General features: G+C 39.2%; 2 protein-coding genes across 4 annotated transcripts; one reads left to right on the forward strand and one right to left on the reverse strand.

The window, feature by feature from the left end:
• Window positions 1-109: 109 nt before the first annotated feature.
• Window positions 110-13,192, forward strand: fbln7 (fibulin 7). Of its 2 annotated transcripts, none has more exons than XM_015010075.2 (8): window positions 110-374; window positions 2,330-2,495; window positions 6,059-6,235; window positions 8,663-8,788; window positions 8,878-9,015; window positions 9,407-9,544; window positions 9,926-10,064; window positions 10,530-13,192. In XM_015010075.2, exons 1-8 carry the CDS (start codon window positions 297-299, stop codon window positions 10,900-10,902), a joined length of 1,335 nt encoding a protein of 444 aa, XP_014865561.2. In that variant the 5' UTR covers window positions 110-296; the 3' UTR covers window positions 10,903-13,192. The 2 variants fall into 2 exon arrangements, with proteins under 2 accessions (XP_014865561.2, XP_014865569.2); XM_015010083.2 differs by having other exon boundaries at window positions 2,333-2,495.
• A 1,590-nt stretch (window positions 13,193-14,782) lies between these two features.
• Window positions 14,783-24,707, reverse strand: tmem87b (transmembrane protein 87B). Of its 2 annotated transcripts, none has more exons than XM_015010042.2 (19): window positions 23,878-24,707; window positions 23,070-23,130; window positions 22,381-22,472; window positions 22,153-22,287; window positions 22,008-22,058; window positions 21,064-21,211; window positions 20,883-20,944; window positions 20,345-20,528; window positions 20,024-20,123; window positions 19,831-19,924; window positions 19,269-19,340; window positions 17,855-17,963; window positions 17,650-17,708; window positions 17,455-17,558; window positions 17,300-17,373; window positions 17,153-17,223; window positions 16,926-16,978; window positions 16,788-16,818; window positions 14,783-16,571 (listed from the first exon to the last, which is right to left on the reverse strand). In XM_015010042.2, the coding sequence occupies exons 1-19, from the start codon at window positions 24,025-24,027 to the stop codon at window positions 16,530-16,532; spliced, it is 1,692 nt and encodes a 563-aa protein (XP_014865528.2). In that variant the 5' UTR covers window positions 24,028-24,707; the 3' UTR covers window positions 14,783-16,529. The 2 variants fall into 2 exon arrangements, with proteins under 2 accessions (XP_014865528.2, XP_014865538.2); XM_015010052.2 differs by lacking the exon at window positions 19,269-19,340 and adding an exon at window positions 19,596-19,667.
• Window positions 24,708-24,810: the final 103 nt, after the last annotated feature.

Raw genomic sequence — 24,810 nt, forward strand, 5'->3', positions numbered from 1 at the left:
TAATGAAACTATTTTCCCTGTCAGTGTTAAAGAAATGTAAGAATGAGAAAGTGGGAGGGATTCTAGCCGCAGCAAACCAATGTATCCCGCAGAGCTCAGAGAGGCTGGGTTAAACTTTCCAAGAGTTCAGGCGGAGAGAAAAGCGCATCTCTGTTTCGGGTATCTGATGAGCATCGCCTCAGACAAGACCGGATCTTCCGACTTTCTTTTATGGGGATTTGTTCAAGCACAATAAAAAAAACGGGAGCCTGACAAACATTTAAAGGGATATCAACTGGACGGCTGGTGTTTCAGTAATGGCTTTGTCTCTCCGAAGCAGGTGTTTGGTTTTGCTGTGCTTGACAGCTGTTCACTGCGGCCACGCAGCTCTTCAGGTAGGAGAAATTTAGTCAGCTTTATGTCTGAAGAATCTGGGTAAACAGTATTGATACAATGCATGTCTGTCAACAACCTCTGATATAATACATCACCTTACAAAATCACACTTTTTGAACTCTCTTCCACATGCATTTTTTATGATAAACCAGTGTAACATACTTATAAAGTGGCCACAAAATGAGACGTTTTCTTCCCTTTTCCACAAATAGTAATTTGAAAAGTGTGGCACATTCTTCGATTAATCCCTCCAGTCCTGCACCTTTTGTTACTTCTGCAAATCCTTTGGCATGAATTTATTTGTGCCTTTTAAAAGATATGAATACATTGAGATTATAACTCCTGTAGCTCAGGCTGAATGTTTGGGGTCTTTGTTCTGCTAAAAGACAAAACTCAACCTCAGCCTTCACCTAGGATTACCCTGTATTTTTCTTCATCTACCCACTCCAATTAATTTCCCTGTCCTTGCTGTAGAACCCCACAGCATGATGCTACCATCGCCATGTTTCACCAGTGGGATGGTGTGTTTGAGAAAATGTGAGTTGACTTTCTAGAGCCATAAAACCTAGATTTTTATGATGTTCACTATTGTTCTCTGACAGATTATGTTTACTGAACAACTTTACTGATATTGAGAATAAATTACGTACACTGTGAAACCTGGAGCTCTGCAGGTTTAATGCGCCTCTCATCTGATGACAACTGGCGATAGACGACAGCCCAAAATAGATGCATGAATTGGTTTATTCACAGATGGACTCTGTTATTAAGGATGACTTCCTGAAGGCACTTGGTTGAAGTGGTGCTTATTTAGAAGGTCTGAATACAAATAAACATCACAGTTTTCAGAATTTTATTTGGAAAACCATTTACTGTTGCTCTTCCACTTCACAATTTTGCCCAACTTTGTTTTGGTCTACAATGTAAAATCCTAATAACTCCCACTGCAGTTTGTTTTGTGGAAGTCACTGTATGTATTGTTAAATATATTTCACAAATTATTCTCATATCTTAGTTGTCTTGATCATTTTCTTTTCCCCCTTGCGTCAGCTGCAGTAGGGCACGTAGGCTGTGTCACTTCTGTGATCATGTTTTTACAGTTTTCACTATTGGGAAACTACTTCATACTGTTTGAAAAGAAAAAAAAAAGAAAAAGTTACATCTGGATGTGAATCTTCCCATGTCTTGTCAGCTGGTGGCATTTCCCCTTCGCCTGCAGCAGGTAAAATAAGCACATGCCAGACTCTGAGCTGCCCTTCTAATGTACTGAGACTAATTGCAATTGTACAAAGCCTTCCATATGCTAGCAGAGGAATTTAAGGTATGCTGCAAGGGGAAATTGTCCCAGTGAGCTTGTGATTAACAGCCCTACTGAAAGGATTAAAGGCACTTTCTTTGAGGAATTCTGTAATGGCATTTTTTTTCTTCTCCAAAGCAACTGTGGCACCCGTGCTATTTTTGCACTGGATTAACCAAATGAACATACCTTTACCTGTGATTATGCTAAAAAAAATAAAAAATGCAGAGAAACAACATTTTGGACTTAGTTTCCCCTGACATCTGCCAGACATCTTTAGTCCAGCTGTGTCTGCCACTGGGGTTGTGGTAGTGGAAGCGAAAGGAGGTGAGGGGAGTCAGAAACCGAGATGGTTCAGCTGTGGGGTCTAAAATCGAACCATTAACCACAACAATAATATGTCATTATTAATATGGTTCTAATTACACAGAAAACAGATTGTAACCATGGGAACTCTGTTCCATGCTGACATATTTTTATTACACATTACATCATCCCTCACATCTGGATGACGCTGTTTATTCACCACTCATGTTTTGCCACCATTAAACTGAGGTAACCTCTACCCTCATGCCCCCGTTGCATTCAAAGACTTTCTTTCCTGCCAAGACTCCTTTTTACTGCTAGCTCGGCTCACGGCCCGTCGCGTTTTACCAGCAGTCCTGCATGGATAAGCACCAGGTGGTGGGAGTGCTGCGTCAGATGGAGAAGTTCTTGAAAGGCCAGGAGATCCGGTTCACAGAAGGTCTCCGGATCATGAAGTCAAAGCTGGCGTCGCTTCAGAACTCCGTCTCCAAGTTACCTCAAGCTGATCAGTCAGCTGGTGAGTAAAAACTGATCATCATCTGGATTATTGTTAGGGGTTCCTCTGTTGACGATAACTTCAAGAAAAAGATGATTTTATTCAGTTTATTTAAATGTCCTCGATTAGACTGAATTGTTATTTATGCTAAAATATGATGTGGCATGATTTGCATAAAAAAGCAACAACAACAAAAACAACCTTAACGTCTTGGTACGTTTGTTGAATCCACCGTTTTAATTTTCTGCAACATGCTTGTCAAACTTATTTTCATTTTGGATCCATATCAAGATCATGAATGTCCTCAAAGGGTTGGTTGTTACCTTGATAAAACCTGTTAAACACCTAAAATATGAATAAAAAAAGCTCTCTCTGCATTCAATGAATACTTCTTAAAATGAAATAATATTGAACATTTTTTCACACTGACATAGTTTGGCAGTATACAGATAAACACTGATTTGATTGATAAAATTAGTGTTTTTTTAAGGTTCTTTTTATGTGTGCCTGTAGAGTGCAGAGGGCCATATAAAAAGCTATAGCGAGCCAGATTTGGCCCCCGAGCCTCCAGTTTGACTCATATTCTACATTATTACTCTTAATACTCAGTATTTTATTTTAACACATATTTTCAATGGATTTTGAAACAACAACGCTACAAAAGCATCCAAAACATCCAGATAACTATTCGGAACAGTTCCAATAATCAGGTCATTTACAATGCAGTCAGTGCAAAACAAAGTTTTGTGCTGTGCCTTCAAAACTAAAAATTCATTTGAAAAGTTACACAATTTGTCATTCTATGACCACAATCATATACACTTTAATGTATACCATTGGGTTCTTATGTGAGAGACCAACAGGAGATACTGCAGAAATGCTCAGGATAGTATTAATGAGAAAAGCAGCCAAGAGGCCCATAGCAACTCTGAAGGAGCTGCAAAGATTGACGGTAATGGAGGAAAGTCCACAAATCTGACCTGGATTCAAGGAAGAGTGTTGAGAAGAAAGCTACTTCTTATGGAAGAAGTTGCTTTTGCAAAATAAGATCAAAATTGAAACATTATACCTGCATACATAGAGCCGTATTTAGTATAGAATATCAGCCTGAATAATTATGGGGAAACATGCCAGCAGAATCATGCTATGTGGGATGCCTGAAGAAAATTGTGTTAAAATTCTAGCTGTAATTGTAGCAAAAAAAAAAGAAAAATAGCTATACAAATGCACATGATATTTCTTAGATTATTACAAAAGAAATCTGTCTTTGTAGTTGTAACATGACCAAAAAGTAAAAAAGTTCGAGGGGTCTGGACACATCCCAGTTCCTGGATGTGTGCTCTGTCTGATGTTTTCAGTGAAGGACGGTCAAGTGGAAGAAAACCGAGTACTCCAAAGTATCGGGTTTGTAATATTTGGGAAAAACTCGCAAGTTGAATTTGATCTTCAAACGAGGTTTCACTCAGTGAGTGACAACAGAAAGCCAGATGAGGCTTTCTGTGCTGTTGTATAATGGAGTCATCCTGCAGTTCAAGACTTTCTCAGTTGCAGAGCTTGGTACTTGACAGGGGAAGTGGATTTGTGGAATTGTGTTGCTTGGCGGCAGACTCCGGGACAAATTTGTTCGTGATGGACCCTCCAGCTCATAACTCTCTGAAGAGTGCTGCACAAGGCAGGAAGACGCTGGTATTTTATAGAGAGCAGTAAGACCTCGATAAAGACTCACAGAAACTCACAGAAATCGTATAATTTTTGCATTTACACATTCACAAGCCAGCTTTATTTCCCCACAGAACATATTGGACTCAGGAACGACCTCGGTATTTTAAATATTGAAGTTGGATAAATGATTAATAATATTATTTCACCTGCATTAGGAGTAATAATGTAGTGAATGTGTTTCTACTTTGAAATCCTCAAATGTTTTTCATGACAACAGTTGAAGAATTTTGTAGCAGAGTATTTTTTAGCTACTCTGCTAAAGATAAGTAAAGTAGAAAGCCTTGAAATAAATCTTATCCCCGTTAATGTTTTGTGAAAAGCTCTTTTGGCCGCAGGACAACACTTAGTCTTCTCCTACACCATTTCAAAAGGTTGGAGCACACACAGAGGAAGATTTTTTTTTTAATCTTCCTCCTTAAAAAGATCTCTCTAGATCGTACAGAATTAGGAGTTTATGAATTTCTCTACTCAGCTAACTCCACAATTTTTTATATAAAATTTTGTGCCTGATGAACCACTTCTGTGTAGATTTGGCAATTTCAGTTTTTCAGCACCATACTCCAATATTTGAAGTATAAATGGGATTTTGTTTCGAATACATCATGATGCTGTGTACGGTAGCAAGGCTTCTGAGGCCCACAGCATCACAGATCCTCGACCTTACAAAACAGTGGGCATGGGGGGCTTTAAGGAAAACATATTAATGTCATCTGACTGAAACATGCATTACCAGTGAAATTCCCAGTAGAGTTTTCAAACTCTGTATGTTTTCTTTTGTGATGGTAGGACAGAAAAGTCAGTTTTCCGGTTTGCCTCCTCAAGTAGATAACATCGAGTTGTTGTAGGGACCACAAAAATGTTTTAGTGGGGGTTAGGGAGAACATTATTATTAACCCAAATTAATTATTGCTACGACTGCAGATATGGGTACATTTAGGTGAGTTTTAAATTTATTGGTTTGTTTCCAACTTACTGAGATCAATATACGTCTGCCTTACTTAAATGGCATGATCTGCTGTATTTTCCTGTTTTAAAGAGTGGCTATAAAATCTGTTTTATATAATAGTTAGACTCCAAAACACCAGATTATGGTTACTAGTTCAAAATTCCTCAACACTTTGATCAACTCAGAAAAGAATAAATAAAAATGATTCAATTTATTTAACAATGTTAGCCAATAAAGGCAGCACAGATGGTTTTATAAAAACTAAAAATATTTCCTATAATGAGATTTTTTTTGTTTTCCTGTAAATAAATTTACTCAAACTACAAATAAAAGTGACCTTATTTTAAGGTTTTTTTTTCACTTCTTTACTAAAAGAACAAAGTGTAAAAGGTGTTCTGACAACAGGATTAATAATTCACCAGTAATATGAAGTTATGTTTCTGTTTCCGATACATAAACATACATGTTCAGAGGAGGGTTTAGCAGGATAAACTTGTCCTGTTGTTGACCTAAAACTATGGTTTGGACTTCACCAACATTTGGGGAAATGTCAGCTGGCTAAGTTTTCCTTTGGAAATAAAAATAATAATAAAAAAAGACAGAGCAGCATAACTTGGAGGAAGAATAGAAAGTCTAATTAAAGCCACAAAAAAAAAAAAAAAAACTTTTCCAGTAACCAGTCTTACATAATGTGATTATTGTTCTAAATTCTGACTTGTAGGGCTTCACTGACCCATAACAGAGCCTGATCCTGCGCTGGTTGACTGTAAATGAGGCATTTGAACATTTGTTTCCCATGAAGGCTCCGCGCTGCCCAGTGACACGTGTATATCCCCGGGCGAAGAATGCCAGAGGATGCTGGGAGGCTTACTCCACATGTGACCCTCCTTCCTCTCCTTCTGTCCCCCCACCACAGCTCCGACCACCTGCCCCTCCCTGGACGCCCCCGCTCATGGAACAAAGTTCGGCTCGAAGCATTTCGTCGGACACGAAGTCCATTTCGTTTGTACGCAGGGGTACCAGCTTGTCGGTTCTTCTACACGGGTTTGTCGGGAGAACGGCACGTGGTCTGGCGTCAGTGCAGTTTGTAAAGGTGAGCTGCAGCTTATGGAGAAAATCACAACAGTAAAAAAAAATAATTTATTTTACGCATTTTGTCAAACTAAAACCACAAACGTCAATGTGTTTTTACGGAAGAAAATAAAAATATGTTAAGTCTAATTCTATTTTTATTAAGCAATTAGCTTTTGCTAAAATTGAGACCGGGAGCATTGGGTGTTTTATTGTGGCCACCACTATAAAACATCTTAACTAAACTTTTTAAAATTCATGTCATTCTTTAGATTGCTCATATCTCACATGTCCTAATACAGGGTTTCCTCCAGAAAACTTGCTGAACCCGGTTTTTTGGCGCTATGGCCGTCACGTTTTTGAATTTAAAAATGTTTAAAGTCGACAAGAAATCAACTTTAAACATTCAATTAAAGTTCAAATGTTTAAATCATGTGCTATTGAAAGATTGGAAGATTAACACCTGAACACCAACTGCAAAAGCCTTAAAAAATGCAAACATTTTAAAAAGACTTAAATAAATAAGCAATGGTTAGCCTGGTGGGGGCACAAGTAAAGCCTGGTGGCCCGCTAGGCTTATAATACACTGGGAGAAATCCTGCTCCAGAAAACCTGCTAAGCCAAGAGGTACGGGCGCTAGGGCAGTCATTCATCCAGCGGCTCGCCGTGTTTTTGAGTTAAAAAATGTTTAAAGTTGACAGGAAATTTGAAAATATCAGTTGATAATTAAGTGTTATTGAAAGTCTAGAAGATTAAAACCTGAACACCAGCTACAAAGTACCGTGGCCGACAGGTGCAAATAGCGAAATGAGGTGTAAACATGTAAAAAACAAATGCAACAGAGAAGCGACACAAACAAAAAAAAATGCTACAATAACAGAAAATAGAGGCAAAAACCTTCAATCAACCAAACAAATGTAAACACACAAAAAAAATCATAAATAAAATGATTAAATCACAAAGAAAATGCTGCAGTCACAATGAAAATATTGCAATCATAACCAAAATGCTGCAAATGCTACGTGTTTACTTTGCACCTGTTTGCTGCAAACAGGTTAAGCCGTTTACACCTGTGAGCCACCATAACGTTTTTTAAAAATGCAAACCATTTTTAGCCTGGTGGGGACACAAGTAAAGCCTGGTGACCCGCCAGGCTTATAATACACTGGATTATTGGCCTGGAGGAAACCCAGCTAATATATGACTAAAGTCTACCAAAGCTCCTGAAATAAATTATTTTATTGTCTAGTGTTGTGAGGTGCCAATTCAAGATTATACGGCATCTTGCCTCCAATTTCAAAACCATCTGTAAGCGACAATTCACTCATTTATAAGGTGCTGAGAGAAACTTAAGCTCAAAAACCAAACAGCTGTTCACGGATAAGAGAGAGAAAAAGATAAAGCCTGCAGTTATTTGGTGAACTGAATGAAGCACTTGTTAAATTGGGATTAAATGTCTCTGAACACAGAATAACACCTGTACTACATTCCACTGTGGGGTGCCTTTCCCTGTTTCTCTTCTTCATTACCATCAGAGCCTGGGCTACTGTAAGATACACCACCAGCTCTCCTCCCTGCTGCTCATGTTTCTCCAGTTCTTTGTCAGCTCTCCATAGATGGGGTTAGGGCCAACCATTATAACCAGCATAGTCCAATAGTGCAGAAATATGCCAGGCATGCTACCGTTAGTCATTTCAGCCTGAACTGATGGCGAGCTTTCCAAAAATATTCAAAGTAGCACACTCAGTCGAACATGTACATGAATTTATTGACTTTTCTGGCTAAAGCAACACGATGGGGCTTGACTCTGCACAGTAAAGGATTCCTGCTCAGCAAAAGAGGCCCAGGTTTGCTCATTCTCCAAAAAAGCAATGACAGAGGGTGAAAAACCTGAATGCTAAAAGCAGTTTGAAAATATCTAAGTGCGGCTTGTCTTTTCATGACACGGTCCAGTGGTACCACTGGTAACCACCGGAGAAGCCAAATAAAAATGAAAGGAACTGCTTGCCATTTGGTTTATAGCTTAAAGGGTAGCAGCTGCTTTGTATTTTCTCCATCTACTCAGTTCTGAGCCAGCAAGAGGAAAAAAAATTATAAGGCTTAAAGAAGTACTTTTTGACCACTTTTTCTGTACAGAGGCAACAGTGAGAAGAATAAGTGTTGTCGCATGTTAGAATATGGCTTTAATCATCCCAGAGGAGGGAACCTGCAGCAGTTCAGCAGCAGAAGTAGTGGTCTATGACAAACAAATCAGAGGTGTTAAAACACTGAATAAAATGTATCAATCAACTAATCCATTTTCAATACATTCCTAATCCTTGTGGGTCTTAAGCAGTGGTGGTTCCTATCTTCAGTATCACTTTACAGAGGGCCTGTAAAAAGGAGGCTTTTTCGTGTTTTTTTTTTTTTTTTTTTATGAAATGATGTTTTGTTTCTTTTTCATCTGCAGATATAAGCGAGTGTGCAAGTAACCCCTGCCAGAATGGAGGTACGTGTGTGGAAGGTGTCAACCAGTACAAATGCACCTGCCCCCAGAACTGGAGCGGCTCTCACTGCCAGCACCAAACCCAGACCGGTCAGTAACCAGATGTTGCTCGGTTGGTTTGCAGCTGCACGTCTGCAAATTCGATCCGGCTTTGTAACCGTGTCCCCTCCCTGACGCAGCACCGCCAGAGTGGAGCGTTATGAACGACCCGGCGTTCAGTCGGCGACCTCGCTGCGCCCAAGTCAACCAAGCCCAGCACTGCAGCTGTGACGCAGGCTTCCACATGAGTGGCACGTCTGACAACAGTATCTGTCAGGGTGAGTTGTCATTATGCGCTAAATTAATTAATCCCTGTGGGGAAATTCTCCTTCGGCTTGTCGTTCCCTTAGGGATGTGAGGTCAGCCGCAGAGCAACTCCCTGTGGCTGCATGGTCGGCTGCAAGTAGCAGATGTTGTGCAGACTTTACAGCAGAAAAATATCACTTGAAGGCTGAATTTTTTTTTCCACCTTTGGCTGCAACAGGGTGAGTAATGTGTGAAGCTGGTCTGTGGCAAACAAAATAATCCTCTTGAATGGCCAAAAGCTGATTAGAACACATTTAGGTCAGAGTTTAGTTGTTTATGTTTTTATGTCTCAAGTAACATTGCGAAAGTGGAGGGATTTAGCTTAAAATAATCAAAGTAACTCTAACAACTGTTTCTCTGCAGACGTCAATGAATGCGAAGTGTATCGGTTGGACCAAGGAGGGAAACTGTGTGTCCACGAGTGTGTGAACGTCCCCGGCTCATACCACTGCTCCTGTCCCAGAGGTTACAAGTTACTTCCGGATGGGCGGAGCTGTGAAGGTGAGTGACAGGGTGGAGCAGAGGACAAAGGCTCATTGACGGGGCTTTGGCTGCAGACCCGTGGAGGTATGCTTGTCCACCGAGCGTGATATCTGTGTTTTAGTAAGACAAGAAGGCCTCAACAGAAGAGATTTTCTGCTCTCCGCAAAGGTGTCTGCCTGAGACCTCGCTCCGGCTTTCATATTTCAGCCCTGAAGGTAATGGTGCCTCACAGCTGGGAAAAATGACCTCACGCTTTTTCCTTCACAAGGGCCGTTCAGCGGAGACTAAACTTAAAAACCCAAATAGGGTGCAGCACTCCACCTCCACCCCAATGTCCACACTGTGGTAACCATGAATCAGGGAGTCGGTCTTTTGCCACTGCTGTGTTGTCTCTTCCAGATGTGGACGAGTGTTTGAGCCAGAAGCATAACTGCAGCAGAGGGACATCTTGCATCAACACTGGGGGAGGCTTTCGTTGTGTCAACCCCGAGTGTCCCCGTTCCCATGGCAACATCAGCTACGTCAAGACATCGCCTTTGTAAGTGGGCACGACCCAAAGAGGATGATTTGTTTCAACGTGTGTGTTTTTTTTAGTCAGAGTAAATGAATAATAAAGCATTACATGACGTTGAAACCAGATATTTACAAGCACCAAACAAAAAGACTGGAAGGGTTAGGTTAGAAAACATTACTGCAGAAACACAAAACCTTACCAAGTATTTTTCATCTACTTTGTAATAGAAGCTACAGACCCATAAGACCCATAGCTCAGTTGGGAACATCAGTCAAAGATCGAGTTGGAATTTATCATGACAACTCAAAATTGTTATCATGATAATAAATTTATCATGATAAATGAAAAACGATACAATAAATGCCCACCCCTAGTTAAAACTGTACATTATGTCTTCTGTCTGCACTAAACTTGTTTTTTCACTACTGAAAGAACGAGATGATGTAAGTATTTTCCGTAAGTGGACACATTTCGTCTCTTGTGCTGCAGTCAGTGCGAGAGGAACCCCTGCCCCATGGACAGCCGCTCCTGCCATCTGGCTCCTAAGACCGTGTCCTTCCACTACCTGTCGCTGCCCTCCACGCTGCAGACCCCCGCCACGCTGTTCCGCATGGCGACCGCAGCCGCCCCCGGCCGCCCCGGCCCAGAAAGCCTGCGCTTCGGCATAGCAGGGGGCAACTCCAGAGGCACTTTCGTCATGCAGCGCTCAGACCGACAGACCGGTGAGCTGATTCTGGTGCAGCAGCTCCGGGGGCCTCAGGAGGTCAGCGTGGACGTGGAGATGTCCGAGTATGCCGACCGCAGCTTTCAGGCCAAGCACGTGGCCAGGGTCCACGTTCTGGTTTCGCCGTACAGTTTCTGAACCCTGGAGGAGGTGAAGAGCTCAGGCCGAAGCCTGTACAGGAAGGAGGAAGAGTGCACAAAGGCCGCTGAGAGGAAAGAGAAAATGTTGCAAACCGTCACAGATTTCTATCCAGTATGGTTTAAGAATGATACTAGGGTCTTAAACAGTGCTGTTTAAAAGCATAAATTTCTCCTTGCGCTCAAAAGATAATTTGAGTCGATACAAAATGCAGTTCTAAAATAAACATTTCATTTATTAAAGGGGAAAAAGCTAGCACCACCTGCCTAGCTCTAACGTGCAGTAATAGCATGTCTAAGGAATTGGTACTCCTCTTGGCAACCGTAATGACAGCCAATATCCGCAAATGGAGAAAATATTTAATGGAGAGAACCTTTCAAATTATACATGGAGAGTAATTGATACTCAGAGTGTCCATTAGTAAGAGGCTGGGTAAAACAAGGCATCCTTTGGGATGTTCCAAAGTCAAAACTATTGTGGATCAAAAAAGAGCACAAGACAACTCACATTTGTTTAAAATAGTACATTTTGATGACCATCCAGACATTTAACAAAATTTGGGATACACTATTAAATCAGCCCCGATTTCCTTAATTTTGGGAGATCGGTGATCGGCTGATATTTAAATGAGAAACGGATTTTACCCACCAATCTTATCTACCTCGCCAAAGGTACTGTCCCCTGTAGCTCTGCTGTGAGAGAGACCATTGCCAGATTAGGGGCTTTGTTGCTATAGTTAGCAACTTTATAAACAGAAACAATAGAAGCCAAAATCAGGAACAACAGGTAAGGCTTTCTAAGGATTGTGATCGGCCAGAAAACTGCAATCGGTGCACCTCTAATGAAAATATTTTGTACACTGCTGAAACAAAATTGAAACTTTTTAATAGATGTGCGTCCTGATACATTTGGCGTGTAACAAAAGCAGCTTTTTAGACAAGACAAACCCGTCAAGCTGACAGACATATTTATGGTAGTGTGTGCAGCAGCAGGTCCTGCAGCAGCAGGTGGTCCTGCAGCAGCAGCAGGTCCTGCAGCAGCAGGTGGTCCTGCAGCAGCAGCAGGTCCTGCAGCAGCAGGTGGTCCTGCAGCAGCAGCAGGTCCTGCAGCAGCAGGTGGTCCTGCAGCAGCAGCAGGTCCTGCAGCAGCAGCAGGTCCTGCAGCAGCAGGTGGTCCTGCAGCAGCAGGTGGTCCTGCAGCAGCAGCAGGGCAGGTCCTGCAGCAGCAGGTCCTGCAGCAGCAGGTCCTGCTGCTTTGTTCAACTAATTAAACCATAAATTCTGCTCTCAACCTGCAGCAAGAAAAATATGTGGTGGGATGAGTTTGAAAAGGGCGATTTATGCTGGAAAACCCTGCAATGTGGCTGAAGAAGAAAATAATCCATCAAAGAAAAATCTCATCGCCTCTCATCACAAACCTTTGATCCCCAACATTGGCACAGCTAGTTATTAGGTTCAGGGATTCAATTACTTTTTCACGCATTGCCAGCTTGGTTTTGGATGGCTTTTTTTTTTTTCCTTTGATGAATGAAAAAAACTGCATTTTATGTTTTGCCAAATGTAAAATACTTTTTCACAGCACTGTAGTTTATGAATTGTGGTTCAGAAAAAGCATTACGTCTGTATGACAGCGGTCCTCAAATCCAGGTCTCGAGGGCCGTCGCTGTGCTGCAGCTTTTAAATGCAACTCTGCTTCAAAACACAAATAATGTCATCAGCATCAGGATGAACTTACTGCCTGCCAAGGAAGAGATTCAGCCATTTGATTCAGGGGCCACAATGGAAAAAAGAGCTTATCTAACTTTAAAAAGTTTGAGTTAATTTGTTGCAAGCAATCAAATTAAATTGATCCATTAAGTTGTCACATTAAACAAACGTAAATAAAGACAGTTTGACAAGCTTAATTTGTTAACATGTAACAAATTAATCTTTTTTTTTTAAAGTCCCCTGGTAGAGGATCTCATACAGGGGCCTCATAAACATCCCGACATGGCATTAGTGCTTGTGTGGCTCTAATTTATTGGAAATGTTGTTGCTGGATTTGGAAGTGTAACATATTATGTGCAAATAATATCATATACTGTATATTTGTGATCGTTTTGTACAAGCTTGCATTCATGTTTTGTCAGCAGCTGCTGCAGCATTTATCTCTCTGTCATATTGTGTATGTTATGCAGAAATACTTAAATTTTTTTTCACAATGCAGTTGGATTTGGCGCATTTACTGACATACTTTCTGGTCATTTTGAATAACTCCAACATTACTGCAATAAAGCCAGTCCAAGGTTTCAGTATGGATTAACAGAGCCTTTCTTGATGCTAGACAGTGGGCTATTAAATGTCCTCTTGGCGGTATTTGTTTCATTCAACTACCACTGGGGAGTGAATTTTAATGAGTGAAACGCAAATCTGTGTATAGCTGATAAATGAAGGCTGGATGGCTGCAAAAGCTTTTCTTGATGAAAGGATGAAAGACCAGAGAAGAATGTGTGTTCAATAATCTAACCCATGAAGGAAAAACTCCTTGGCGATGCAAGTCAAAGCATTTCCCAAATGTCTTGGAAGGGGAAAAGACGACCCTCACAGTATTTTTATTTGACATAAGTAGAAGGAACACCAACTGTCACATCTTAAAAACATATCTCACTGCGTACTTTTGTCGGGGAGGGAGAAAATGGGCTAATGCTCACCACATGTGTCGTCCTCCTCGCGTGTCTCCATCCAGGGGTTTACGTAGCAATAAAAGAGGCCGAGAGAGATGCATGCCTTAAGAAAATCAAAACACGTGTCCCAAAGATACACTCTGCTCCTAAAATGACTACGTGCCTCAGTGGCAGTGATAGCAGTGATAACTACCACTGGTCGTGGTAGGAAGGTTTCAAGTGTGCGATTTAATTCATATTAAGGTATATTTGGTGTTTGAACAATTAACATATCCAGTTATTTTTAGAGGGGGTCTCATGTATTTGTGGATTTAACTTATTTGCTTAAAAAAAAAAAAAAAAAAAAAAAAAAAAAAAAAAAAAAAACCTTGCAGATGCAATGGTGAGTTCCAGTTGTAGTCGGTACTCTGAAATTCTGACTTTCCAGTATTTGTTAATAACTTTGGTCATGGCAACATGCAACACGTTACACTTCCTGCATCTTTGCTTGGTGGTTCCTGAACGTCTCATTTAGTTTTTGAGATCTACAGTTTCAGTAAGATGGTTTGAATCTTGGCCATAATTAGGTGTCCCAGCAGAAGAATGATCCCAAACATACCTTAAAACTGGTTTTGGAAAAGAAAATGGGGGGTTAATCTTAAGCTCAAAAGGCTTTTCCAAAAGCCGCGACCTCAACCCTTGGACAAATCTCAAAAGCTGGGTTCATACCAAGAAACCAGCCAATATAAGTGAGCTTTACAATCTCTCGTAAGAAGCTGAGCCAGAATTGTGAATGAAGTGTGTTGATGGCAACAAAAACAAAAAAATATGTGCTGGAGATGTGTTAAACCAAATGTTAGTGGGTGGTTAAAGTTTGAGCCTGTATGTATAAGAGAAAATTCACAACAGATTCCAAATCTTGTTTCTGTTAATAGTTAATACAAGTCCACAGCAAAAAGGGAACAAATGCCTTAATAAAAAATAACAAAACAAAGAGATTGTCAAGTCCCTTTTGAGAGTATGGAAACTTATCAAAATTATAACCATTACCTTAAAGTGTAACTAAAGCCCCAATCAACCTTTTTTTTCTGATAAACTATGCAAATAGGTTATTTAGGGTTCTATTTTTATGTTTCAGTGAATATTTTTGTCATTTTGATTTAAACTTGTTTAGTTGAATCCTCCTATTACTTTAAAATGGTACGGTAAAACAACCAGTGAAATCGTAAATGATAAAACTCTGAATTCAAATATTTATTGAGTGCATTGTACAGCTTGGAAAAAAAAGGAAACCCTTGATATTGCAGGGTTGAATTGCAATACTTCAGGTTGATTTCAGAAAGGAAAACGACAAAAAAAAGATGAGTTTTCTTATCCAAACACTTCCCACTCGTGGAATCACAAAAGAAGAAGAAGAAAAAAAAAACTGAACTGAGCCAAAACCCACCTGTACAAATAATCCGAGGTCAGCTGCAGGTGTCTCCAGTTTTAAATAACAGGACAATTCGCCATCATAAGCACAAATATTTCCAGGTTTCCAACCAATATAAAAAAAAAATTGCAATGAGGACATTATAAACTCATTCAAGTGGTCGGCTAGTGCTGACCACATTACTTATGATGTGTGATGACGTCGCCAAGACAAACATAACGAGCTCTGCTGTTAGATTTAGACTACATGCAGACAAAAATAAAAACCAGGCAGGTCTTTTGAAAAGAAAGTTAAACAGATTAAGACTGAGACAACGTGTTTGTTACTAAGGTTTCCATGAATGCAATAATTTTATCAGCAATTAACACAAACATTGCAAAGAAAAAAACCTGCAGATTGTAAAATATTTTAGGACAGTGCAGAGCATATGGAAGCACACATCGTAAACACACGTTACGGTAAACATGGGAAAAACGCAAACAATAAACGCATAAGTACACTTGAAACACAAATAAATAATGAAAAAAAAAATCACTAAACTTTGTATTAACAGACATACAGCATATTGCTCCACATCTCATGCTCCCACCCACACAGTAGTTTCAAAACATTAACTCTAATTCTACACGTCCCAACTAACCAGGCTACAATTAAATTTATACAAATCCTTAATTTCTCCTTTTACCCTCACACACATTCACTAAACCCTCGGGATGTTGGGTCGTTTCGATCTGAGACGCAAAAAAAATACTTTCACTCAAGTTGTTCTCAGAAACCCACCAAACGAGACCTCACGAATAAAAGACGGACACGTAGGCACAGCTTTGATCCTGAAAGTGCATAAGAGCAAAATATCTATGCAAAATTACCGTGTTGCAGTTTACAAAGTCGTTTTTACATCTGGTAAAAACAGGATGCTCAGGACGCTCCTGATTTATGCAAAACAGATTTCCCGGACTTCTATAAACATCGGCAAGTTTTGGTATAAACCAAAATCCTGATTTGATGTTAATATTGACAATAGTGTAGTTAAAATCTGTCTTGTGGCTGTAAAATTAACTTCCATTTGTCATTTTTTAAATATTTATTGTGGGGGGGAAGGCTTTCAGATATTGAAGAGTTAAATCCTATCATCCTATCATATATTTGAGAGTACGCTTATCCATGATGCCCACTCCAGTAAAAAACCTTTATAGTGTACAACATAAATAAATATATAACAGGAAATACTCTCTTTGGGAAGCTCAAAACTGATGAAAAAAAAACTGAAAAAGTGAATCTTTTGGTCTGTAAAAAGACAAGAAATGTTTCTTTCTGATAGACAAGGTAAGAAAAACATGGAAAGTAGCAACAGCTTCCCCCAAAAACTGTTTTGCCTACACAACTCTGCGAGGTAGCAGCTACTTAAGAGGATGCCCTGAAAAAAAAAAGGAAAGAATAAAAGAAATAAAATAATGGCACTCCACCCACTGTCCACTGGAAAACTCCTGGTGGAAACTGCTTCAGTGTCAGGAGCAGCTGCTGTGTTTCTTCATCAGCTGGGGGTTTTCTGCATCACTCCAGCTTCGACATCTCATACTTTGTCGTCATGATTTCCTGGTAAATAAAATGCAGCAATAATTTTTATAACTCGTTTTCTTTGATTGTATTTACTTAAACCAATCATCTGAGGCTCACAACCCGAACTGATAAAACTCAAGTAGAAATGCGTATTTTCTGCAGATTAGATAGTAATCATAACTGGGGTGAGAGTAGTTTTCAGCCTTGGCTGTCTCATTTTGTGGTTTCAAACTTTATGAAAGTTTTCCATACCTCATCAGAGTCGAGCAGGACTGGCAGGGCTCTGTGGGGATGAAATGAGGAGCACACTGTTACAATCACACATGCCTTAAACTTAAAAATAACTAGAAAACGAAGAGAATAATCCACTGCACTTCTAAGGATGCTTACACATCAGTAAGAGAGCTTGGAATGTTGTCCTCCACCCACTTCAAGTCTTCATCCTGGGTAAGTAAGAAAAACAAAGAATCAGAGCAAATACTGCCACCTGCTGATACAACACACACTAAAAGACTTTTATTCTAAACTTTGCTCCCGTTTTATGAACTTATCATTAAAGGAAGTTGCTGAATAAACAAGTCAGGACAGAATAAAGTGAACGCTGCAGCGTTACTCACTGGGTTTGTTTCTGGAGGCTTCGCCGTGCCGTTTGTCTCGGCCTTGGCTGATCTCAGCTTTATGCCATCAGCTACGATTTTAGGAGAGAACTCTATCAACAAATGTTTACACGCCTTTCGGATAAAGCTGCTACGATAAAACCGTACCAATGTTTGAAGACGCGATGAACTCCTCAATGTCCTCGTCTTCAGAGTCATCAATGAGCGGCGTGAACGCATACCTGTTGGCAAAGGAATAATAATTAATGGAGCGGATAAATTAGTTAAGGGTGGTTTAACAACCTGCCTGAACTGCTTCTTGCCTTTGGTTGTTTGCGGACGGCCGCCATAAAAACATTATGACGAGCAGAATGAAGGAGAACAAGAATCTCCAGAAAGCGTCCTCAACCCAAACCTCGATCCAGTCCTAAGAATTAAAATGTGGAGATTTAATCAGAACTAAATAAAATGAGCAAAAGCCACAGAGGTACAACTGGAAAAAAACAAAGTATGCTTACAGACTGGCAATCTGCTAAGTGCAACTTTTTAGCAGACCAAGCCATAAAGATGATAGAGGCTGAAAGGGAAAGGCGACGGTGAGAAACTGCAATGTGTGATTTTTTTCATTTAAGGTTTTTGTTTTGTCATTTAATAAATGTACTCAAAGGTTGGCATGGTAACTTTGCTTTATTACAGCCGTATAAGGACAGGTGTGGCACTTACCAATGACGGCGAATATTAGCGTGTTTGTAAAGTGCCTGTAGAGCGACAGCTTCACAGGGTTTCTCCTCAGCTTCAGAGTCTTGATGGTTTGGGCTAAGCTGACAAAGATGTGGCAGTGGTAGTCAAGGGAAACAAACAACTGGCATCACATGGAAACCAAAGTAAAAAAAAAAAAAAAGGTCCATTTGAACTCTACAGGTTAGTTTGGATTTATTTACTGCAGCTGAGAATAAACTGTTGAGCTCACCATTACTGACCTATTTGTTCGGCAGCCATACTGGGGTTTGAGATCCTGGCTGCTGAGAAACGTCTAATTTTGTAGAGATATGTTTTTATATATATATATATAGATAGATAGATTATTATTACAGGGGATCGTCACCCATTCACAGTTCGGTATTCATACATTTTTCTACAAAACGTGACTCAAAATTATTCTCAGAAAATTTACAAATTGTTTCATGCAGGACATATGAAATATTCAAAAGAAAAAGCAGCTTTGAGGCTGAAATACCTACTTGCAATGCTACTTGACATGCTATTGGCCGACGTTTTCAAAGCAGCCAATCAAAGAGCGCCATTCAGCACTGATTGGCTGCGCCCTCCACTGTACGTGTCAATAAATATTAGGCATTTGGTGTTTGAACTTTTAAAATAGGCAGTTCTAAATGTTTTTAGATGGGGTCTCCAGTATTTATCGATTTTATTTATTCAGATGCAGCTATGGACTCTAACCCCCAGCAAATACTGTGGGTCCACTGTACCAGATTTTTATATTTAGACCCTGAGTTGTACCACCTTTAGTAAACACTTTCATAATCAGACAAAATACTGACAGTTTTTCCAGATCTTTTGTAAAAACTTTTCTATTTTTGATATATCAAGTACAAAATAAAATATTACTAGAAGTTACATAATTCACAGGTGATTAAATAATGTTTTTCTTTTACATCTGAGTCATAAGTTCAACTTTGTTGTGGGTTAACAAATGTATTTTAGTGCCTATATGTCAGCTTTTGATTAGGAAGTTGTTTGTTTTTTCTAAAAATGTAAAACTTTAAGTTACAGCTTGAATATCATCTGTGCAATCAATAACAGTAGGATTCATTGTGAAACAAGTTACTCAGATCCTAATCAGTTCAGGCTGACATCCAAATGCATAGTTTGTACAACACAAGCCAGACTAAATACAGGAAAATGTCATTACACAGGAAAGGATTAGAGGAGAACAGTTGAATCATTAACAGAAAAAAAAACAAGCAGGTACAGAATCAATGATTAACGTGAATTATTTCCTCTCAGATGCAGGATAACCGAGAAACCGTACTTAAATTATGTTACAATTCACCCATTTAAGGTTTGAGGAGCAGAAGGGAACCACACAGGGAAAGATTACAGGAGCACAAAAGGATATCCACCAGCATAAAGAAGAATCAAGCAGAGCCAGGGGAATGTTGGCCAATAGGGCCAAGTCAGAGTCTTTTGTCTGGAGGGGAATCAGAGTGCAAAGGACACAAAAAAAGAAGAGAAAGATGAGGGGAAAAAACCTCAGATTGGATGGGAGATAAGAAAAGCAACGCAGCAACCAAAACATATGACTATTTACCCAAATGGAAATAAAAGAAACAAATCATCAATCCCCAAAAGGAAGAGTATCCAAAATCCACTGGCTCAGAGCATGAGCACTTCATGTTTCATTAACCGCTGATTGTTGCAGCTGATGAGTTTACTGGAAGGATATGAACCAGATGGCGCAGGAATCAAACACAGCCAGAACAATGGCTGTAATGAGAGCAGGGCCATTGTCTCGACCCTTCAGTACGAATCCCAAAACACATTGAGAAAAACAGATTGTGATGTCACGCTGAAGTCTGAGCATGATCAATAATGGTTTATTTGGAAACAGCTTCTATAAAAAGCTTGATTTTGTTTCGTAAAAATTATTCCCAATTAAAGACGGCGAGAGCTCGACTCACCCCTGTGATCCTCAAAACACCTTCAATGCTAGCAAATGCGAAGTAGAGGATGCCGAGTCCCACGACTCTGTGCATCACGGTCCCGAGCCGCGGCCTGAAAGAAACACAACAAAAACATGAAGGTAAACGCTTAATATTTAAAAAAAAAATAAAAAATAAAAAAATTATGACTGCGTTACAGAACATGAGATACTTTATGATGCCGTATCCCAGACTGACGATGATGACGAGAAGTCGTGCCAAAGTCCTCTTGAGAGCGGAGAGCAACTCTGCAAAGATCAACAAGCCAGGAGCTGCAGAAGTGGAAAAAAAAAAAAAAAACAGAAATCGACATTTCAAGATTTGCTTCATGGTTCTAAATGTGTATTTTGCATTTTTTTGTAATGTGTGCAGTGTTGTTAATATGCCTTATTTCTGTTCCTTTATTGTTTCCTAAAACAATTAACCAGGGTATACGAAAGGGGATATACAAAAACACATTTAGCTGTTTGTGTGGTCATCTAGAGACACTCACAGGCAGAGCCGACGACGTTGGTGTTCTCATATTCGGCGCAGAAGAGCGCCTTCTCCACCATGCCGAGGAAAATGACTCCAGCTATCCAGAACTGGATCCTCAGCAGATCCTTCCAGTAGCAAGCTGCCCAGACGAACCACAGCAAGGCGTACAGGATGTACACACCGCACATCACCATATAGAACTGCAAACGGAAAGACGTTAGTCGACAATCACATCACATATGGAAGCAGTTTTTCTCCATTTATTGGAAATTTCTCAAGACATTCTCCACTAATGTCTTGAGACGGTGCTTTCCTTGCATTTTTTCCCCTTCAGAGTACAGAGTTAGGTTTAGATCTATAAGCTGCATCTCATTCTAACATCCAAAAGCTCAGAGATCTACTGTTCAATTGACAGATTCAAATGTAGTTATAAAGAGACAGACTTAACGTCTGCAGCAATACATCAAATGGGAATGAAAAATAATCTTAAAATGAACATGAAAATGTGTCTGTGGCACAAGATGCAAAACTGACTCCTGGAGTTTTGTACTTACGATCATGAGCGGCCACTCTGTGATAGAAATGTAGCCGTGTTTCCCTCTCATCACCACATTAACTGGGAAGAAAAACATCCAAGCATCACATAAACTCCAAACTCCGTAGAAATCTGACATTAAGGAACATATGGAGCCACGGCTGAATTCCAAACCAGCCTTTTAGGGCGAAACATCTCACCTGTTAAATTCCAGCTAGCCTCGTTTATATCAGGAATGACCTTAACCACCAGCAGGTAAGGCCCATTCCTCCATGTGGTGGCTATGACGTTCTCTTTGGCGCCGTCAGCGTTGTACTCATCTGAAATCCAGTTAGGGTCACTTTTTCCCTGCAGAGTTTCAGAAGTAATGCAGAAGCGATAAATCTTTGGACAGATTTAACTGCAAGGAACCAAAAGCAGCCCAGATGATGAACTTAACTGTTCAGATTTGTTAGGACTGATTATAATCTACAGGGTCCCTGAACATTTTTCTGTACATTCTCTGACTTATAATAAATTCAAATGTCCATTGTGAAATTCACTGCTGACATTTCTTCTTGAAAAGCAGAACATGCAAAAGCCATGGACAGACAGATGGACATACAAACACTGCAAAAAAACACAAAATATGTTATTACAGATTTGTGCTCAGTTTCTAGTGTAAATATCTTTGTACAATTGACATAAGACAACACTAACTTACAAGCACATTTTAACAAATAATCCCTTCATATTGATAAAAAAAATTATTTCCACTGGCAATTTATTTTCTTCTTACAACATGGGAAAAATGTTTTGTTATAAGCAAAATAATACCAATTGTCAATATTAAAGAATTATTGACTTAAAACCTCATATATCTTGCAGGAAAGTTAGTTGTAAGTTACTTTTGCCTTATTTACATTGAACTGAGATGTTTGCACTAGAAACTAGCTAAATATCCTTGGTAAGATTTTGTTTTTCTGCAGTGAATGAACATATTCAGACAGTCTGGAAAACCATTTTCCCACCCAGAACCAGATTTGGAATAATATTAAATGAAACATTGCAGTTTTTTAGACTGTGTAGGGATTCTTAATCCAAAACCTTTAGTTTTGATGTCTTTATATAAAGTAAGGAGTGAAAAATATTGAAGTTTTCTTACTGGTCCTTCACTCCCGTCTAGTGGAACATACCGTGGTTCTGCCTTGGCTTTCTGAGAAACAGAGAAAAGATGCTGGGTGATGAGAAATGTCAAGCTGTTAAATGTGTCGATAATTAATGCTGAAGAACCAACGTAGCAAACCTACGCGGAGCCCAGGAAAGACGTGCAGGTCGCTGCTACACATAATTGCACTGTGTTTGTGTTCTATGCACTCGCCCGGTGCGTTGGGCTTCGGGTCCAGGTTCTCCCCTCGGCTCAGCGGCGTCCGTTTGTACATCTCCTAGAATCACAACCAAACATTTAGTCGTAAAGATATAAATAAAAAAAATAATAATAATTAGTGAAACTGATGGCTTGGAAGAACTGTACTTACTTCAATATTATTGTATTCATTATAGCAGGGGTGGTATTTTAAAAGCCAGTGGATTGTGAATTTCACCTGCTTGGGACAACTAAAAGACACAACTGAGAAATGAAGATACTTTTTAATGGAGGACACAAAAATGGCAATGTTGTAGTTTAAGGTTATGATGAAAAGAAATTCAGCTGTTTGGACATTTTTCAGACCATCATGGTGTGGAAACTAGAAGAAGCACCAAATTTCACTCTTGCAAATAGACACAGTTTAAAACTACAAGGGTTAAGTAAATAGGCTGGTCACAATAAAATTTTTGCTGTAAGAGGAATTGTTGGGATACACAATAATATTCTTGTTGTGAAACAATTTTCAATTAATACAATGATAAATGCATAATAATGCAAGTACACTCTCAAGCTTTAATTTCCAAAGAACATTTAGCACTGGAACTGGAAGACATTTTAAATGTTCCATATACATAATAAAACAACCAAAACAATGAATAAAAGGGATTATGAAGTCTTGACAAAATAAAATTTTACAGGACAGCGTAATTTTAAAGATAAAGTGTACGACACAAACAAGCATGGAAATGGAAATGATTTCTGTAATTTTTGGTTTATCAAGTGATAAATTGATTTATTGCTTGTTGTGACATGCATAGTAAAAAGAACAATATCAGTGTGTGCAATATCAGATCTTACCTTTAAGTACAACATCTGTCTCTTTAAACATGGCTTTCTTTAATATGATTGGTTCTGAGCCCTGCACAAAAGCAAATAAAGCATGTGAGCAAAAACACTAGAGGGCAGTGAGGCAGAGATTAAATTAGGACTGAAAGTGAAGCTAATTTAAATTTAAAACAAACTGTAGTTCCGTCTTTGCTGCAGAGTACAAGAGATGATCAGAAAGTAAACAGCAAACTTCACCGTAGTCCATTTGGTTCACCTAGTCTAGACTTAGAGCTCAATTAAAATTGCAACTAAAGTAGAAGAAACTGGATCTTCTCAGATCTCTACTTGAATTATTGATCAAGATGTTTTCCAAGGGCAAACTCCAGGAATTGTGGTAAGACATAAGATAAAGATCAGCTTTAAATGTTAGAAGAGTTTTTAGAGAATAAAAGCCATAATGTTATATTATAACCCAAACAATTACAGATACGTGGAAAAAAGGGGGAATGAATAACTTTAGGGTTCATGACAATAAATGGTTAAACAAGTTATGTTCAGGTAGAGCTAACTGGACTTAGCTCTCAGCTACCCATAGATTGTTTCCTAGCATTTAGGCTAAATGCTAGAAAACTGGAAACTGTGTGCCTTTTATTTAAAATGTTATTAGTAAAGCAAAAAAGAGCAACTCTTAATAGCATAAAGTTAAATCGACACTCAAAATTAATGGCTTCTATCACCAGCACGCACTAAGCTCATTACAAGTTAAAATCTATAGCCTGATGCAGCTAGCGTTAGCTTGAGGTGCTGCAGTTATCTACTGTCTCCGGCTAATACTTACATTAACAACCGCAATTTTCCATAGCCCTGTTTCTGGTGAACCGACTGTTTCATTTACAGTCCCGAGTAAAACTGTAAAAAACACCATCCACGGATAAATGACTCCCAGGGTCGGGCAGCTCCACGTCCTCATCCTGACAGCGGTTGCCATGTTTGCTCATGGCTTTTCCGATACTGACCGCTAGGAGGCGCCCTGAGCGCAGCACGCAAATGAGATGAGTGACCTGACATTAACAGCAAGTCAAATAGATGTTTATGACAGTAGGAAAAAATATCAAAAACTATTTTATGTTACATTTAGAATGTACTTGCATAAATACTTTTTTATTCACTGCCATGTTATTTTGAAAAACATGAATAAGTTAAAGAATCACCATGAACGATTACTGTCCTCAGTGATGTAACATATTGTTTACACATTTAGAAGCGCCTTAAAGATCTTTACATTTAAAATTTTTTTGAGAGAAATAAAGAGCAATAATGCTGATTTTTACAAGTCTACTATTCAACAAATGTTTCCAATGTCCCTAGTCTAAATGAATTTTATTGCTGCATTTTTGGACTCAGATGGTTGGAGATAAATTATTTTGATTCATCTTCTGCAAAGAAATCGCCATAGCAAAATGAAAGAGTATGTTACAGCTTTATACCACAATGCAGAAAAAAATTAGCGTTAGGTGTAGATATAAAGAAAACTGTTGCTACTTTAGTGGTGTATAGTATAGAAAAGAATCCTTAATGTTATATTTCCACATTTTAGGGTCCTTTTACTTTCTTTACTATAAAATTCACATGCAGAAAATTAAAAAAGCAAAATGTGGGATTTTTAAAAACATAAAACATATACCTGTCTATCCTTTTATTTAAAGTAAATAATTCATGAGATTATGTATCATCTCTGCTAAACATCACATTGATAAACTAAATCATTTAG

Source organism: Poecilia mexicana, unplaced genomic scaffold (genome assembly GCF_051168715.1).
Source record: "Poecilia mexicana isolate PSO_F unplaced genomic scaffold, ASM5116871v1 scaffold_15, whole genome shotgun sequence".
NCBI lineage: Eukaryota > Metazoa > Chordata > Actinopteri > Cyprinodontiformes > Poeciliidae > Poecilia > Poecilia mexicana.

Excerpts from the sequence above, each read along its gene's own strand:
- tmem87b (XM_015010042.2), bottom strand. The coding sequence starts at position 24,027 with ATGGCAACCGCTGTCAGGATGAGGACGTGGAGCTGCCCGACCCTGGGA. Across the intron at positions 17,964-19,268 it reads ATTCTTCTTTATGCTGGTGG|ATCTTTGTCAGCTTAGCCCA; the intron begins ATATCCTTTTGT and ends TACCACTGCCAC. Across the intron at positions 16,572-16,787 it reads TCCTGCTCGACTCTGATGAG|GAAATCATGACGACAAAGTA; the intron begins GTATGGAAAACT and ends TTTATTTACCAG.
- fbln7 (XM_015010075.2), top strand. The coding sequence starts at position 297 with ATGGCTTTGTCTCTCCGAAGCAGGTGTTTGGTTTTGCTGTGCTTGACA. Across the intron at positions 8,789-8,877 it reads CCAGCACCAAACCCAGACCG|CACCGCCAGAGTGGAGCGTT; the intron begins GTCAGTAACCAG and ends TCCCTGACGCAG. Across the intron at positions 9,016-9,406 it reads TGACAACAGTATCTGTCAGG|ACGTCAATGAATGCGAAGTG; the intron begins GTGAGTTGTCAT and ends GTTTCTCTGCAG.